Below are 17,769 nucleotides of genomic sequence, written 5' to 3'. Positions count from 1 at the left end.
TGTATGTATGTATGTACGTATATATGTATATATGTATGTATGTATGTATGTATATGTATATGTATATGTATGTATGTCTATATATGTGATGGCGTAGCATGATCTGAATCATTCAACCCGGTGACCCACGACCTAGAGGCAAAAATGGTTAAGCCCCTGAGTCGATTTTTAAAATATTGGTTTAAACCGTAAAACCGAATTTGCAGTTTGGTTCAATTTGACACCTGAAATTACAGTTTATGATTTCAATTTGATTTATGGGTTTTATATATCAAACCAAACCGTAAATAAACCACAATTATAAATATATAAATGTATGAATATACAATATATAATTATATAAATATATAATGTATAAGTATATAAATATTATCTAAACTGAATGTATAAAATTATAAATACATAATAATGTCTTTAATTTTATAGTGAAATAATAAAATAAAAAGTTTAAATCTTAACTTTTAAAGGTATTATTTGAGCTTTTTAATTGGGTCTAACAGAATCATAGAATGGCCCAAAGTAAGGTTCAAAATATTGATACATATCAGCCAATACATATGGTATCAAGAATTTCCCGATATACTCTTACAGGGGTGTATCGGGGTTTTAACCGGTTCAGGAGGTGGGCAGACCTTAAACTAACCCCTCGGAACTAGATTTGAAAAAAAAATTAAAAATAATAAATAAAAAAAAAATTATCGATACTGCCTGATATGCCTCTACCAACATATCGGGCATATCAATATTTTAAACCTTGGCCCAAAGTCTTCAAACCGTACCGCACCAAATCATGATAAAACAATTTGGTCTGATTCAATTTTCATGTCAAAACGGGTTGATTTATTATAAAAAAATCTTGAACTGTAAATTACTGATTTGATCTGAGGTTTCTCCAAAGCACACCAACTCAAACCGTGAACACCCTTGTAACCATAATTCCAGACTTGGGTCAAAATCAAATAACTTGAATACAAGCTTTAGATTCCATACCCAGCGCAGCACGAGCTGACCTACTAATCCCTAGTCCATCTCAGTGAGTCACTACAGAAGGCAAGAAAAGGTGGAAAACCAAGACACACATCATGGTATCACTCTAGCATCACATGAAATGAAGTCACATTAGTAATCAACTTGAGTTAACGAAGAGGACAGAGGAAACGTCACGAGACACGTTTATATGCTCAATCCTCTCCGTATACTCAAGAAAAGTGCCGTGTCTATATCTCCTGTGTGATATCAAGAGTGATAATCAAGAAGTGATATCAGAGCTTGGAAAAAAAAAATCAAGAAGTGATATCAGAGGGGGAGGTCTCAGACACCTCACACCATGCATGTAAACCAGGGCGTGGTCAGCTTGCTATTTAGTCAACGTACACTTAACTGTTGAAGAATAGGAATGTCAAATTGTAATTCAGAAATGACAAGCATGCATCCAATTAAAGTTGTTTTCCTGGCCTCAGCAGTCAGCACCTGCACGCATAACACATCATGCAAAGTTGCAAACATTTGCCATTAATGGAGTAAATCAAACTAAACTATCCAGTTAAATGTAGAGATATACACCCGCCTCATTCAAGATCATGTTTCATTTAAATTAAGTGAAATACCATATATAAACAATAATACAAATACAGATTGGAAGTCATTTGGTTGCAGATGTAAAATCCATTGTCGTAGTGTCGTAGCTCAACAGTATGATCAACTTCGCTATCCAAGAGATAAGAGTTTTAGTCTCCAACAGTCCTTGTTTGAAAAAAAAAAAAATAGCATATACTGCTTCCATAAAGATTTGAACAACACTCCAACCCTTCCTTTCCTGCAAACATCTAATAATTATTTCCAGGTTGAACCACCAAGTCTAATTACTTCCTCACTACTGCTATCCTTGAGGCCTCTTTCAGGTCCATTATACGCTCTTTGATCATTTGTTTCTCCATATAGATCCCTCAACTTGGCCAGATTGCTGGATATAGATATCTTCTCCTTGCCTGGGTCTCTAAATGGACTTGAATGGTGATCAACATGACTTCGGCTCCTGCTTCTACTTCTACTCCTACTCCTGTGAGAATTAGATTCTCTGTGCCTACTACTGTCATGGTTGCTTCTCTCATGATCTCGTCTGCTGCCTTCTCTCTCTCTGTCTGCATACTTGGACTTGTGATAATCTCGAATCTCATGACTCCCATTCCGATCATAGTCATATCTCCTGATCCTGTCCCTGTCCCTTTCTTTATCTCTGTCTCTGTCCCAGTTCCTGTCCTTTTCTTTATCTCTGTCTCGGTCCCAGTCCCTTTTTCTTTCTCTGTCCCTATCTCTATCTCTTTCTCTGTCCCCATCTCTATCCCTATTCCTTTCCTTATCCCTGTCCCTGTCCCTGTCCATATCCCTATCCCTGTGCCTGTCTCTTTCTCTGCCAACACGATCTTGATCAGACAAATCATGGCTACGGCTGCGACGGTTGCTGGGAGATCTTTGCATGTCATCACTGTTGTTTCTATCATGAGAAAGTGGCAGGGTACGCCGAACAGGGGATGAGTCCCTTGTGGATGCACGATGAGGAGCACGCTGACCAAATGAGACGGAAAGAGAAGCTTTTACAGAAGGTGGTCGACGAGCAATATCATCAGATCCATGACGGTTAGATTCCCCAGTCACACCAGAGTGCTTGGTAGGAAGCTTTATCTTCTCAAGGTTGGCAATAATCTGCCGCATAATAGGAACAGGGGTGCGAGGGAAGAGTGTATCGAAGTAGTACTGCAGGAACATGTACAATTAGTCATTGGTTTCTTTTTCTAGTCACACAAAACACGAGTGTATCGAAGTAGTAATGCAGGAACATGTACAATTAGTCATTGGTTTCTTTTTCTAGTCACACAAAACACGAGTATATACATGGTCTAAGTATCCAACCATTTTAAATGTTTAACTTACCTAACCAGTAACCACACTACTCATCTAAAAAAAAAAAAAAAAACTAAATTTGACCACAAACTATAGATTTTGCCATGTTTCAGGATAAAGAAAAAGTGCATTTGAATGAAATGGAAAAATTACCAGTAGCTACTTCGTTGCAAAGGTTTGACACTTGAATAATAAAAATAAGTTGCAACAAATAAGTCCGAGGCATATCATGAGAAACCAAACCAACTTTTCATACTCCAATTTTTCATGATCCAGAAAACTTGCAAATTAGGGCATCCTGGTTTCTGTCTCACACAAACTCAGAACAAGGCAGTTGCAACTCAGTTTCTTCAAGGCAGCAATACCTTTGCAATCAGGTAGCTGAGAAAATAAAACCTCCTTTGTTTGCTGACTCTACTACCTCTTAATAAGGCAAGTGTCAGCCCAAACGCCTGTGCTACATAGCCAAAAATAAATCCTTCCACTTCTATTTCAAACAAGATTTGAAAATTTCATTAGCTATTATCATCCGAAAAAAGTACCAAAATTTTGTAGGATACAAACGTGCTTGTTGGGGAATAACAACTGGTATACTGACAACCTGGCCAGCTATCTGATGGATGGTCTGGTTTAGTCAAATGATTTCATGTGGCAGAATAGCATTTGTCATCCAGACTTCCAGAGAATGATGACCCTTTAGAAAACCTTTTCTGCACTATTATTATATATAAATCATATGTGATCCTAACCAACTTAAATATCTGGACTCAGTTAAACAGCCCAAGGCCAACATGCATGTAAACAGAGATGGTTAAATTTCAGAAACAAAGTTGCAATTTCATAACTTATTAATGAATAAATGAAACGTAACATGCTACTCTGCTTCTAGATAAAAGCAGGATTGTCTGTGATATCTACAGAACACGTTTAATAAAGAAAATAATAAAAGGTGGAAGACAAGTAGGTACATGCACAAGAGGGCACAAACGTGCAAGCTATTTCCTCTTTTCAATTGGAAACCTCGTGAATAGAATGCAGCCTGAAGAAACATATAACCATTCAATAAAATCACTTAATTGACAATATCACAAACTACAGTTTCATTGATCATTAGTGGATAACAATTATTTTAATATCCAAGCAAAGAAGTGCCAAATGTATTGAAGATGTAATGAACATATTAACTAATGGAAAACTTATGGAAAGTGTAACAAACATGTTAATTTGTAAAGACCCTTGTTTTAAACTCAGAGTTCATTTCATTTCTTTTAACTCATTTAAGACCTAGAGTTGCCATAAAACTAGAAAGACCATTTTTTAACTTACGTAGAATTTGCACTGTCAATAAAGATGCATGTACAAACAATGCTTAACTACGACTACTTCCTAAAACTTACCAAACTTAGCTGCCATTGACTGAGATTCATTTTGGAGTTCTCTGAAGTCTGGAAAATTAAAGGTTTGTCCAAATGAGGGAGACGGTGCAAATTACTCCCTTGCAAATTAAGGCATACCCTAATTATTGAGGTATCAAGTAGTAGCTACATAATAAGCTCTAGCTTCCAGGTGCATATCTTAGTAGAAAAATATACAGCACATGCCTGCAATATACCCAGTATTTTTTTCATCCCAAAGTTTCATTTTGGGCCCTAGGAGAAAATCTGCAGGGCAAAAAACACCTCTCACAGGCAACACTATTGAGATAAACTCTTTTTAATTGATTAATAAACCATTTTCCATCCTTTTTTTCTGAAAGAATACAAACAAGATATTAAGAAAATGAGATATAAAAATATTTCTTGGAAGGATGCAGATCTACTGTAGTTGTCAAGGCATCACCTAGGCACCTCACCTAAACACCTTGACTTATAGCAACAAGGCACCCATTAGACAACTAGGAACTCGCCGAGGTTAATCACAATGCCAGCATCTTATTATGATAACATTACTATAGTAACAAGTCAATACTAGGCAACAAGGTGCCAATGCATAAGCAAGCAACTAGGTACTACCAAGGCACTGGTTAGGCAGTGACTCTTTTTTTGATGAATAAGGCAGTGACTCTTTGAACAATAAGACCTATAATTAATTGGGAATCACCCATGTTGACATGTTGGTGTCTTCATTTTCTTATTATTTTGTATTGAAAATATTGAAAGAAAGAAAACAAAAATGAGTTTTGCATATAAATGCACATTACATCATCATCATCTAAGCCTTATCCCAACTATATGGGGTCAGTTACACAAATCATGTTCCCCCAGTCCATTCTATTTGGTGCCATATCCAGTGTTAAATATGGGCCCTTAAGTCATTTCTCATTACTTTATCCCATGTCCTGTTTGATCTGCCCCTAGCTCTTCTAGCTCTTTCAATTTGAAACAGGCGTGCACATTAAATCATTAATTTCAAAGGTAAAAGCACTTTTAATCATAAACTCTAATACTCTACATACAATATAATCAAACTCCATTCAACAAAGTAGAAATGTAGAATGGTATATTTAAAACAATGATTTTTTATAAAACAAGAATCCAAGCAAATAAATAATTAACAATATAATAATATATTTTCCTATTTCATTTGTTAAAGAGCATAAACAAAATACAACATAGCATACAGCATATGATAAAGTGCCTGGCTTGTCCTTTTTCTTACCTAAGAAGGCACCAAACAAGTATGCAAAAAATGCATGATACAAAGGTGCTCCCCACAAAACCACCCACCTAGGCATCACCTTGATTACTAATCCCTTCTTACATCACCAATAGGAACTCCCTTGAATTCCTAAGAAGTGGAGACCCTAAGCTAAGGACAGCATGAACTATTCCTCTGAAAAATTGACCCTTATCAAATATGTATTATTTCTTTTATTTTGTCCACTTAAGGTAATGCTTGGACAGCATTACACTTTTTCTCTGGATACACAACAGACTAACCTCAACTCTATTAGAAAAAGCACTAGTAACAAGTAACTGATAAAAAATTTACAGCCTTACTCCAAAATAAGCAAACTAGAAATGATGCAAGGTTCAGAAAAATATTACTGAAAAACCATTACTGAATGAAATAATCTTTGTCAATGGGGTATCAAGTTGAAGGTAAAACAACTTCATAATGTTCCCATTTATCATACTTTGTTTCATGAAGAACATTAATTTACAATTTACAAAGAGATGTACTCTCAGCCACCACCTTGGGAGAATGGCTTTCTCAGTCTACAATAGCAAAAGAACCACGGAGTCAAGTAACTAACGTACCCAACCACAATCAACAGTCAACAAGAGGTGAATAACATCAAATAAACCTTTCTAGTATGAAATCTAGAAGACAACATGTAACAAAAGGAAAACACAGTGGACAGTCATTTCTTCAAGTGCTGGAAATTATGGAAACTGACCTGTCCAAGAAGTAAATCTCGTATATAGACACCCATTGTAGTTACTCGACCATTTGAACCTGGAGAGAACTCCTGAAGAACAAGCATCATACCAATATTAATGAATTGCCAAAAAATACTTCCTCCAATTCACAATTTTGAAGAGTCTACCAAAGATTGTGGACCAAGTGAAGGAGGGTGGAATATTAAGAGGTTTCACAACTTGTGTAATTTTATTGATGAAAAAAATATATATACAAAAGTATATTTATCAAATACACACACACGGGCACCCATCAACACACATAGAGGCAGTATAGTCACTATATATACAACAGACTCAACCCAGGAGTTTGCAAACATGTTAGCAGACCTTGGAATCCATGCAACAGAATAGAACCTCCCAAAGTGTTTATTAGTGGTCTTGCTTCTTGAACTTGATGCCTCAACTGCCAGGTTCCCCCTATAACCACTCTACAATTACCTCTAGATCCTCTTCAATAATCAGATTTCTATAAACTGCATTTTTGGTCAATCTTAGCCATCAAAGTACAGCATATAATTCATACCTTGTAGAGTTACCAATGCCTATCGGACTAAAGAACTCATAATAGCACAGAGTCATCCAAGCTACACCCGTCAAAATTTAACTTTAAACCCTGTTGCAGAGGAGGAGACCATGGAATGCTAGGCCTATCTCTTATTGTGCAAGTCAATGCAATCACTTGTTATCACCTAAGGAAATCATCCATGGAGTAAACAAGAAAGCACCTCCAAAGTCTTTAGCCAATGGTTGACTTTGATCTCTAACAATCCTACCATAGAGTCTCTGATAGCCTGATACTAACAAGAGAAAAGTTAAGAGGTTTCACTTGGCGAAATGGAAGTGTGTAGATCAAAGAAGCTTGGTAGATTAGGCATTAGAAGAGTTAAAGAGTTCAACAAAGCATTTGATGATTAAGTGGTTGTCTAAACCAAAATTGATGTGTGATCAAATGAACTCTAACAGTATGAATAAGTATTGTGTTAATGCCAAGGAAGCCTCTAGAGGTTTCCTTGCCTCCCCATGGAAATCTCTCTCTTTTCTGTCTCATTTATTCCAGGCCTTGATCTGGTAGGCCTGGAATAAATGAGACAGAAAAGATTTTTGGTGGTGGGGGGGCTCCACACTAAAAGAGAAACTCCCTAGAATCTACAACCTGTCTCTGAACAAAAATAAAACAGTTTCTTGATGTTTTTCAATAGCCCTTCAGGTCATGGTGGGACTTGGGTCTTAGAAGGGGTTTAAGGGATTTGAGAATCAATTGCGGTGGTGGACATCATTAACTTTTTGGAATGAATTCAGCTGGACTCTTTCTCATCTGATAACCGAATTGGATTCCTTGTAATTCTGGTAATTTCTCTTGCGCATCAATTTTTTGAGGCTCTGATACTGTCTGTTTCCCGAGGGAATTTCAGGTTAGAGACATTTGGGTGGCTCCTATCCCTCAAAAGATTCTGGCTTTTTGTTGGGAAATTTACCATCAAAAGATATAGACATTTGATGTCCTGCAAAGAAGACCTGATTGGTGCTTATCCCCTAGTGTATGTTCTCTATGAGTCAATGTATGGCAAGTGATAGAACTGCATTTCACTTGTTAATCTCCTACTCCTATGCTTCTAGCTTTGGGAGAGTACTTTTTGATCTTTTTGGTTGTAGGTGGTTGACTCTAATGAATCTATGGAGTATCTTTGAACAAAGCTTCCTTAGACCAAGGAGGAAGAGAGGCAAGATGATGTGGAGGTGCATTAGGGTGCATAGTTTTCAAGATGCCAAGGCGAGGCTAGGCGAGGGGGAGCACCTACCCTGGCCTAGGCGACGGATTTTTTTATGTTAAAAAATAGATCCTAGGGTAGTTCCCTAGGTACCATAACCATATTTCTTTAATAATTATTCATGGTTTTCATAAGAAAAGTATAAATTTCATATTAAAGTATAGAAAATCAACATATTCATGAGAAGAAAAGGAAGAAAGAAAATAAAATTCAAAAAATATAGGGGCTGAACCCTTATTTTTGTTATAGGAAAAGAAGAAAATAAAAAGTATTGGTAGTAGTAATAGTAGAAGAAGAAGAAGTAGAAGAAGAATATATGGAAGAGGAAAATGTGCTGATTAGATAAAATTTTTAGTTCTCCCTTACTTATTGGTTCAGGTTTTTAAGTCTTTGAGGGTTCAATACAGCATTTAGCAATGTTTGTGTTGATTAAACCCTAATAAATAAGAAAATAATAAAAAGAAATTAGTATATAAACACACAAAATGATTATTTTAGTTTAATAATGCCTATTTTATAATTATAATCTCAAAAAATAATGAATAAAAAAGTATTTTATAGTAAAAAGTAGAAAACTGTTGGGCGATTGAGCGAGGCGAGCCTCAAAGGGCGCCTTGTCGCCTAGGCATCACCTTGACAACTATGTAGGGTGACAATACTTTGGATAATTTGGGAGGAAAGGAACTCAAGAATCTTCAAGGAGCATAGTAAAGAAGAGAAAACCTGCAAGAAATATTCTGATTAGGGTGGCAAATTGGCTTAAGGTCATCACATTTTTTTATCAATGAGGACATCATATTTTTTTTATCAATGAGGTCATCACATTATTTAAGGACTTTTCAGTGGACGACATAGTTGAGGTTGGAGACAGATTACTGACTCATCATCCTCGGTTCAGTCAATAATTTGCAGGCAGAAACCTCCGCCCTTAAATTGGGTAAAACTCAAAACATTGACAGATGCAGCCTTGGCAATCCAAGTCCATCAGGAGTGGGAGGAGTCATAAGAAATAACAAGAGTACTTTTTTCGCTATCTATTCCGGTCCTATAGGCCAAGGAAACTCTGTTAAAGCAGAATTCATGGTGTTGCTACAAAGTCTAAAGCTTAGCAGATCACTCAACATCACAAATCTGCTAAAGAAGGTGACCCCAGGACTGCAATAGGGTGGCTGAAGCAGGACAAATCAGGTTCTTGGTAGTTCAGACAAGAAATAGAAGCAGGATTTGCTGCAAGCAAAAAACATGGAAACACACTGAGAGCACGACATCCAGCAGCACATCAGGAACATCTCCCCATGAATTTAAAACTCAAGTACAGGAGGCATTCCCGATGTGCGAAGTGCAATTGGATGTCATGCTCTGAGTGTGTTCACATGTTTTTCACTTGCAGTAGATCTGGGCTCCAAGAAATGAGGGAGATAAGGAAGCTCTCAAGGGATATGAACGCAAGATTCTTATGGATACAAAGGTCAGTAAATGGCACAGCAGATGGGCTAGCTAGAAAAGGGGTTAACAGGGAACAAATGCATTCGGGAAAAACTTAAAGCTACAGATTAAGTTGGGGATCATCTAAATCAATGTATATTAGTATATAATCATACTTAATATCATTAATAAAGTTTACAGTCATCCATCAAAAGAAAATTAAAAGGTAATTACTTGGTGTAATGGTAAAATCTCACGCTGGGCAAGCATGAAAGCGCATGTTCAAGAGTTGCCAAAGCCAAGAGTCAGGGCTGCATCCAGTATTCCAGTCTACCCCACCCCCACCAAGACCACAGATAACTGGGACCAACATTGGGCGATGGCCTTATTGTGTTAAAGTTAAACTACAAAATTTACTTCAGCACCCATGTACACCAAGGGACCATACAATGGGAATATACAAAAAGTTCAAAATCAAGAGAGAGTGAATGTTGCAAATAAACTCAACCTCAAAAAAAGGTATAATATGAAGCTCCTCTGAATAACTTGTGTATTGACAACCATGAACACAATCCCTTCCACCTGCCTTGCCATGGAAGAACATTTTAAGTTTTCAACTGAACATGGAAAATATTCTTTAAAACTTTTCCCACAGCTTTTGATAGTTGAGACCAATGACAGTGCAAAATAAGTGATTGGCCATTTCCAGAAGTGATGAGCATAACACGCATTCATTGTTGTTTAGCACCATAGTCCTCCTCCTGCTAAAACTATCTTCCATGAGGCACCTGTCTAGTGCTGCTTCCAAGCCGACCTTAAATGGCACAAAAGAATTCCAATTTTTAAAGCTAGTTAAAGTGCCATCCAATGTTGAGTTCATCTTATAAAAAATGGCCAAATAGAAAAAGATCCTGACATGTCCTAGTCCCATAATCTTCTATCTTCTCCTTTGGACAAGGCTTCACATTCTGAATTCTCTATAGTAACTCAACTATGAGCCTAATCTCCCAATCAATCAAATTCCTCTTAAATTGTGGGTTCCATGCGGCAGACTCTTTCTACCACTCATAATATTCTGCTATACAAGCCTCCCTATTCTAGGTAGCCCAAAACAGGGATGGCCTATAATACCTGCATTTTTTAACCATCAGAATGAATACAATAAAGGAGTTCATATAAAGATGCAGATGGGAAGCTGTCTTGTGGAATATGTAATGGATAAAGTGCTCCATCTCATGCCTCTCCAAGGGATTCTTGTAAAGTTTTATTTTGCTTGATTAATGAAATCAATTTTCAATTATCAAAAAAAAAAAAAAAAACAAGAATATAGTGACTCAACTATGAGCCTAATCTCCCAATCAATCAAATTCCTCTTAAATTGTGAGTTCCATGCGACAGATTCTTTCTACCACTCATAATATTATGTTACACAAGTCTCCCTATTCTAGGTTGTTAGACAGTGTATGCCCTTAGCTCCAATCCACATGATGTACATTATGACATTTATGGTAAATGAATAAAGTACATATTTGATTCATGTTATTATGGTGTTTTTCTATATAATACCCTTAAACTGGATACATATGAGACTCGTGTTAGTTTAGAATCGTCATAACCGTTGGATAGATCTGAGAAGATTTATCCTACCAAGGCTAACACTGATATACCACCAAGTTGGTTGGGGTGGCTTATCTTAGTTGCCGAGGTGAGACCTGAGGTATATGTAGTGTGGGTTTTCTTGAAACCCTGAATCAGACCAAAATTCCAGTATTGCCCTGGACCTTGGAGATAGATTGGCCAAACTTGAATGTTACACCTGACCCCTAGACTCGATTATGATACTGCACTAGGTGTCGGATTGGACTGTCTTTGATATGTCAATCAGTGAGATCCTTAGAGGGGGTCAACACCTAGGTATGTTGGGACAATCCGAAAATTCACCTGAGTTGATGATCATAGTGATAGGATCAGCCCCTTTGTGGGACAAAGTGAATGATCGGAGATGCACTCTCTCTGATAGAAACCTAAACTGCCGGTAGTTGATTTCAACCATTGAAATTTGTTTTTGCAAAATATATTTGTATAAAGATATGCATATATATATTATGGTTTCAAAATGTTTGCAAAAGGTTTTAATTCTCAGGATCCATGTGAGTAGAGAGTGTAGTACTGTACCTTGCAGCCAAGGGAGAAGTCTTCTTTTGTCGGATAGTGTTTGATCATTATGGGTTGAAAAGTTGTGTAAGACCATTGAGGATTATACCTGATGGACTAATCTTGCATCTGCCCACAGTCCTTGGGCCTTCATAAGATGGCTGGACCCAAGGACCATTTAGTGTAAATGTTGGGCCCATTAAGAGCCTATAATGATGGACTCAGGGGTTCACTGTATTCAACAGTGAATTCGGCCAGGCCTTGTAACAGAGGCTAGGCCCATGTGGCTGATGTGTAGATCAATGATAGGGTCTCACGCCATATAAAGAGAGCCAAGCTAGCCAGCATCAAAGAGGAAGTGAGCCTAAAAGCTTAATGGGCCTAAAAGCCCATTTCGAACTAGGTTAATTAGATTAATTAAATAGGGGCGGATCTGGGATTTGGATCAGCAGATAAGATACGAGATTATCCTTATCCACTTAATGAGTCCAGATCCAAATAAAGATTTGGATCAAGGAACTCCTAATTTGATTAGGAAGGTTGATATTTATCTACAGATAAGATAAGATAAGAGATTATCCTTGTCACTTAAAGAGTCCAAATCCAAATAAAGATTTGGATCAGGAAACTCCTAATGAGATTAGGAAATTGTCTCTTTAAGGCTATAAATAAGAAAGTAGGGCGAACCTTGAAAACACACTCACTCAATACAGAGAGAAGACAACTCAGTTAGACTAATATTGCCTTTAGCTCTTTTTCTTCCTACTCTTGCCGCCCTACCCTGTTTGATCTCCAATTCTTGAATTTGATAAAGATTTGATCTTGATATTGTTTCTTGCCAGAAGAAACAATTTAGAAGTTGTGTTCACTATCCCATTCAATTCTTGCTAAAGAATCACAAGTTCTTGGTGAAGAACTACCTACTGATCATGTCTCATCCTAAGTTGTGTCATCTTCAGTGGAGGGAGGATTTGGTGCACTCTTTGGGCGTGAACACCTACGTTGGAAGGAGCATTCTTGCGTGGATTCCGTATCAAGTATCCCTTAATTTGGTTTCAGATTTGGTCTGGTTTGATTACAAGAACGAATCTTGAAAATGCAGTTTTCTAAATTGGGAATAGGATTCCCGGATGGGAGTAAATAAATTTTTGAAATTTCGCCCAACCTTCCTACGGGATTTGTTCATCTATATGATGGATCTCCCATCCCTTCATAGGCAGCCCAAAATAGGGATGGCCTATAATACCTGCATTTTTTTAACCATCAGAATGAATACAATAAAGGAGAAGTTCATATAAAGATGCAAATGGGAAGCTGTGTTGTGGAATATGTAATGGAAGAACAAAGTGCTCCATCTCATGCCTCTCCAAGGGATGCTTGTAAAGTTTTATTTTGCTTGATTAATGAAATCAATTTTCAATTATCAAAAAAAAAAAAGAATATAGTGCTTCATCAAGAAGTATCAAGTCATTGGTCCATCTTGGCTACAAAAATTAAGTCCCATAATAAAAATAAAATAAATGAATCTCTAACAACTTTTCCATACAAGTGGATCCAGCCAAAAACACAATCACAATGTTCCTCTCTGTAGTATGTCAAACCCCAACAACCATGCCAATTTGAGATCTTAATAAATACAGAGCATCTCAATCTCCTAAATTGAGACCCCAAAAGTTTTGCACCCACCATTTATCAGTCTTAGACAGCTGAGGTAACGCTTCTTGAAGTTCAAATTTTATAGAGTTGAACTTAGGGGGATTGGAACGAAGGCAATAGATGTCCAAGTGCTGGAAGAGAACAACCCAAATCACATCAAAGGATTCCAGGAAATAGTACCAAATTGTAATGGCAAAGTTGATGTTTTTACATACTATGTTTCTCAGGCAGATGAAACAAATTTCCAAATTGTGTCTCTCCTCTAAAGCACATTCGCATGCCAATATTTTAACATTTAACCTTTCAAATAAAGGCTTTAATTTTGGAGGAGTGAGCAATATACATATATTGTAGGGAAACAACACATTAATCCTTTGAGAGAATTTTGAACGAATACATTGAGAAATACAGGACATTGGCTTCAAGAATCTCTACCAATATCATATAATATAAATACAGTAAAAGGTTACCATAAAACACCAAATTTCAAATTAAAGACAAACAAAATGATCTTTTCCTTTTATTTTTTTTCCTTTTCTTTGATCCTCTGTGACCAGAATAAGGGCTCTGCTCTTTCATTTCCCCCTTCCTCTTCAATTAATGCAGCTATACATTTTCTCATCTATAGCCTTGTCACATTCAAAGTAACTAAGGCACCACCCCTTCATATACTTGTTTCCTTCCATTCTTTATTAAATACACACTATATCTCATCCAACGTTAACAGAACAGAGATCCATTCCCGACATTGGCTTCAAGAATCTCTACCAATATCATATAATATAAATACAGTAAAAGGTTACCATAAAACACCAAATTTCAAATTAAAGACAAACAAAATGATCTTTTCCTTTTATTTTTTTTCCTTTTCTTTGATCCTCTGTGACCAGAATAAGGGCTCTGCTCTTTCATTTCCCCCTTCCTCTTCAATTAATGCAGCTATACATTTTCTCATCTATAGCCTTGTCACATTCAAAGTAACTAAGGCACCACCCCTTCATATACTTGTTTCCTTCCATTCTTTATTAAATACACACTATATCTCATCCAACGTTAACAGAACAGAGATCCATTCCCTATTTTTTCATAGAATAGATAGCATTATCTTAATTCTACCTCTAGTGTTTGATTCTTTTATGTTAGACCACTTTTAATGTTTTCTAGTTGCTACACCGATTACGGAAACATGCTAATTTGCAAGAGAATATGGAACCAACTAAAACCACTCCAATTTTTTATGTAAAAAATCATTGCCTGTAGAGACAAGGTATTCCACTATTGGCCAGCCTTGATACCGTGGGAATTGTTTCCATAGACAAAATTGTCTAGCATAAATACTTTTAACCCTAGGTTGCTATCTAAGTGAATCTGGTGAAATAAATTCTAGAAACCAATTAAAGGTTTCCAAGGACATTGAGTTCTTTGGTCCGTGGGACTAAGATCTCAAATCATTACATTAGATTCAGTGTTTGACTTGGGGATATAGTACTTTTTTCTTCTTTAATAAATTGATTTTTTTGTATAAAAAAAGTTCAGTAAAACACAACAATAATTTTTTACAGGTAACGTGAAAGAATTATTTGTGCTAAAGGAGAAACATGGAACCACCACATATTTACACTGGAAAAATCAATGGTCAATTCCCAGTTCAGATATTGAACATACAAGAATCATGGTGTGGCAAGCTATAGAGCTTTAGAAAATAACTGATAGATCCTGTCAGATTAGATAGCATGGATATGCACTAAGGTTTAGGAGTAGCCAATAGACAATAACCTAATCAAGTAAATATCTATAAAACTCTACTAGTCCAGCACAAAGAAAAACCTTCTGGATATAAGATCTTTGTTAGCAATGAAAAAGGGAATTAAATTATCTATTAGATACCTCTTCATCTTTGAGGTAAGGCTCAAACCATCCCCATAAAGTCTTTGGATCAGCTGCATATCTTAAGTAGAGAAATCCAATCTGCAAAACAACATCCAGCATCAGTCCCTGCATGTCAGAGCCAAAAGGTAGAAATAACCAAAAAAGCGTCCAACATGACAAATAAACAACCCTAAATGGAACCTAGTAATATCCAAGGAACTTATTACAATGGAAGAGTTACCAATCTTCAAATATTCACACTAAGATTATTTTATCAATATGCATGCAGGCATTGGCGGTTGTGGAGACACTGTTAGACTTACCCACGAATTGAAATTTTGTTTGGATTTCAAACTAGATCAGGTATAATGATAAATAAATATGAATAATGCACAAAGAAACATAGTCTACCAATGCCCAGGAGGTGCTTACAGCTCTAATATAAGGAGAATCAGGGTGCTTCAACAGCCCATGCATTTGTTTGACAGTAAGCTTCATCGTGAAAAACTTGTAGAGAAGACAAAATGCTGTAGACGGGCCTCTACAGTTCCCAGTCATCCATGGCTCCACGTGATCAACTTGATTGTAGATTTCGTCAATAACTTCATGGTAAGTCTTCAATCTGTAAAGCTCTTTGAAATAATCTGAAGAGAGAATGTTCATACACAAAACCTTCTCTAGCAAAGAATCAATCGGCTTCCCCGAAGTCTGAATCTCCATAACCTCGCAGGTAGATCAGCTAAGCCAGGTCGTCTTCGAAAGCCAACTTCAAGAAATCAAATACTATCGAGTAATAACAGACCCAAGTATCACCTACAATTCCTAGTTTTCTACGAAATGAAGCCAATTGCTGAAGAATCAGAATACCAAAAATACCAATAAACGGAAACAATAAAGTAAATAAAAAAGCATATTCTAAAAAGCAAATTAATCGAAACCAGAAAGCTAAGAACAAAGAAGCTGCAAAAGAGATTAATTCGAAACCCTAAAATCACAATACCACTATTGGAAAACCTCGAAACAAAGAAATCTTGTAACTGGTAGAGAGAAAGAGATAGAAGAAATGCAGATGTTTTTTTTCTTGAGAAAGCCAGCAAACTTAAAAAGGTAGTTTTTTTCTTAAGATCGAAAAGCTCTGCAAGTACGAAACAGAAAATTCTGCTTACCCTTGAATAAAATAATCTAGATACCAATCGAATTCTTGTTGAGAGTTCGCGGCAAATGGGAAGAAGGGAGGAACACAACAATTAAAATTTACAAGCCCTAGAACGCTCAATGCGGTTCTATCAACATTCAGATTCTGGTGAGTACAAACTACAGAGGACGCGAGTCGACAACGGGAGATGTCACACCAAGGAGAGAACGAATCAGCTGAACGCAATGGCTGTATAGCGAGCGAACAGCGAACCAATGATAACACCACACGCCAGAGCAAGGTTTAGTTGAACGCTTTAACGAGATCTATGAATTTATTACTTGCGTGGAACCTCATCATTGGTTCCACAGCCCTCTCAACAGCCAAAGCCTCCGATTAACCCGAATTCAAACGGCAGTCATTGTGCTGCCTAACCCCATTCGAGTGCCGCACGGGGCCTCAACGGCGGTGAGTATTATATATCATTATTCGGTAAAACCCGAAATCTCGAATCGAAATCGGTTTCGGTTTTTGGTTTTTTGATATTTCGGTTCGTTTTTTAAGCATTTCGGCTTTTATATTTGAAAATTCATTTGATCAAAAAAATGGGATAAAACATAATATATTATATACTATACATGTGAAATATATTATAAATTTTGGTTTTAACCGAAATAACTGGATCAGAAATTTGATTTAGTTATTTCGGTATACCTTGATTCGATATTTTGGTTCCATTTTTCCGGTTCATTCGATTTGGTTTTTAAACAAATAAATCGAATGCTCACCCATATGACCCACAGAAACTCACTCTCTCACTTAACATTTTGGTTGGCATAGGGCATAGTGATTGGTTCCACAACAGGTTACAAAGCTTTCATATTTAGGCCTGCAATCAGATCAGATCATATTCAGATCAGACTTAGCTAACTCGATAAGAAATTAATAACATTCAAATCTGATCTAAAATCTAATTGGATGTATCAACAATGCATCTGAGTTCGACTTTGATCAGATTTTTTGGTTTTCAATTGATTCCGATGAAAGTCTCCTTTAGTTCATACAAATAGGGGTCTGGAATCAGAATCGGAATGGGCTATTCCGATTCCAACTGTTTGGTTGGGTGGAATCAAAAGAATATCATTTTCATTCCTGCTGGAATGTCATTCTCCCATTTGAGAATAAAATCTCATTCCTACTAATTTCAATTCCTATTCTCATTTTTGTCTTAACCAAACAGATTATGGGAACCATTTCGATTTCAGCTCTGATTCCGATCTAACTGCGAACCAAATAGACCATTTCTCAACTCCAAATACAAAATTGTCTTTTCAAAAGCAAATATAAGAAAGGCTTTAATGATACAAATAAAAACTTTAATATATTATATTATAATATATATATATATATATTTTTTTTTTTCAAAAGCAAATAT

At 36.5% G+C, this 17,769-nt stretch overlaps 1 protein-coding gene across 2 annotated transcripts; it reads right to left on the bottom strand.

The window, feature by feature from the left end:
• Positions 1-1,486: 1,486 nt before the first annotated feature.
• LOC148864652 (pre-mRNA splicing factor SR-like 1) lies at positions 1,487-16,785 on the bottom strand. Of its 2 annotated transcripts, none has more exons than XM_088979934.1 (5): positions 16,366-16,785; positions 15,632-16,029; positions 15,218-15,298; positions 6,302-6,373; positions 1,487-2,754 (listed from the first exon to the last, which is right to left on the bottom strand). In XM_088979934.1, the coding sequence occupies exons 2-5, from the start codon at positions 15,917-15,919 to the stop codon at positions 1,834-1,836; spliced, it is 1,362 nt and encodes a 453-aa protein (XP_088836060.1). In that variant the 5' UTR covers positions 15,920-16,029; positions 16,366-16,785; the 3' UTR covers positions 1,487-1,833. The 2 variants fall into 2 exon arrangements, with proteins under 2 accessions (XP_088836060.1, XP_088836062.1); XM_088979936.1 differs by having other exon boundaries at positions 15,632-15,952.
• Between the last annotated feature and the right edge of the window lie 984 nt (positions 16,786-17,769).

Source organism: Nelumbo lutea, chromosome 3 (genome assembly GCF_056320005.1).
Source record: "Nelumbo lutea isolate HS-2025 chromosome 3, American lotus-T2T, whole genome shotgun sequence".
Taxonomy (NCBI): domain Eukaryota; kingdom Viridiplantae; phylum Streptophyta; class Magnoliopsida; order Proteales; family Nelumbonaceae; genus Nelumbo; species Nelumbo lutea.
Note: the sequence above shows the minus strand (reverse complement) of the source record. Positions and strands in the feature narration are given on the sequence as shown.

Bases quoted from the DNA above. Each gene is read 5' to 3' on its own strand.
- LOC148864652 (XM_088979934.1), bottom strand. From the start codon at position 15,919: ATGGAGATTCAGACTTCGGGGAAGCCGATTGATTCTTTGCTAGAGAAG. The intron at 15,299-15,631 runs GTAAGCACCTCC...GTTGTTTTGCAG, and splicing joins ATTCTCCTTATATTAGAGCT to ATTGGATTTCTCTACTTAAG. The intron at 6,374-15,217 runs GTATCTAATAGA...CTTGTTCTTCAG, and splicing joins CTTACCTCAAAGATGAAGAG to GAGTTCTCTCCAGGTTCAAA.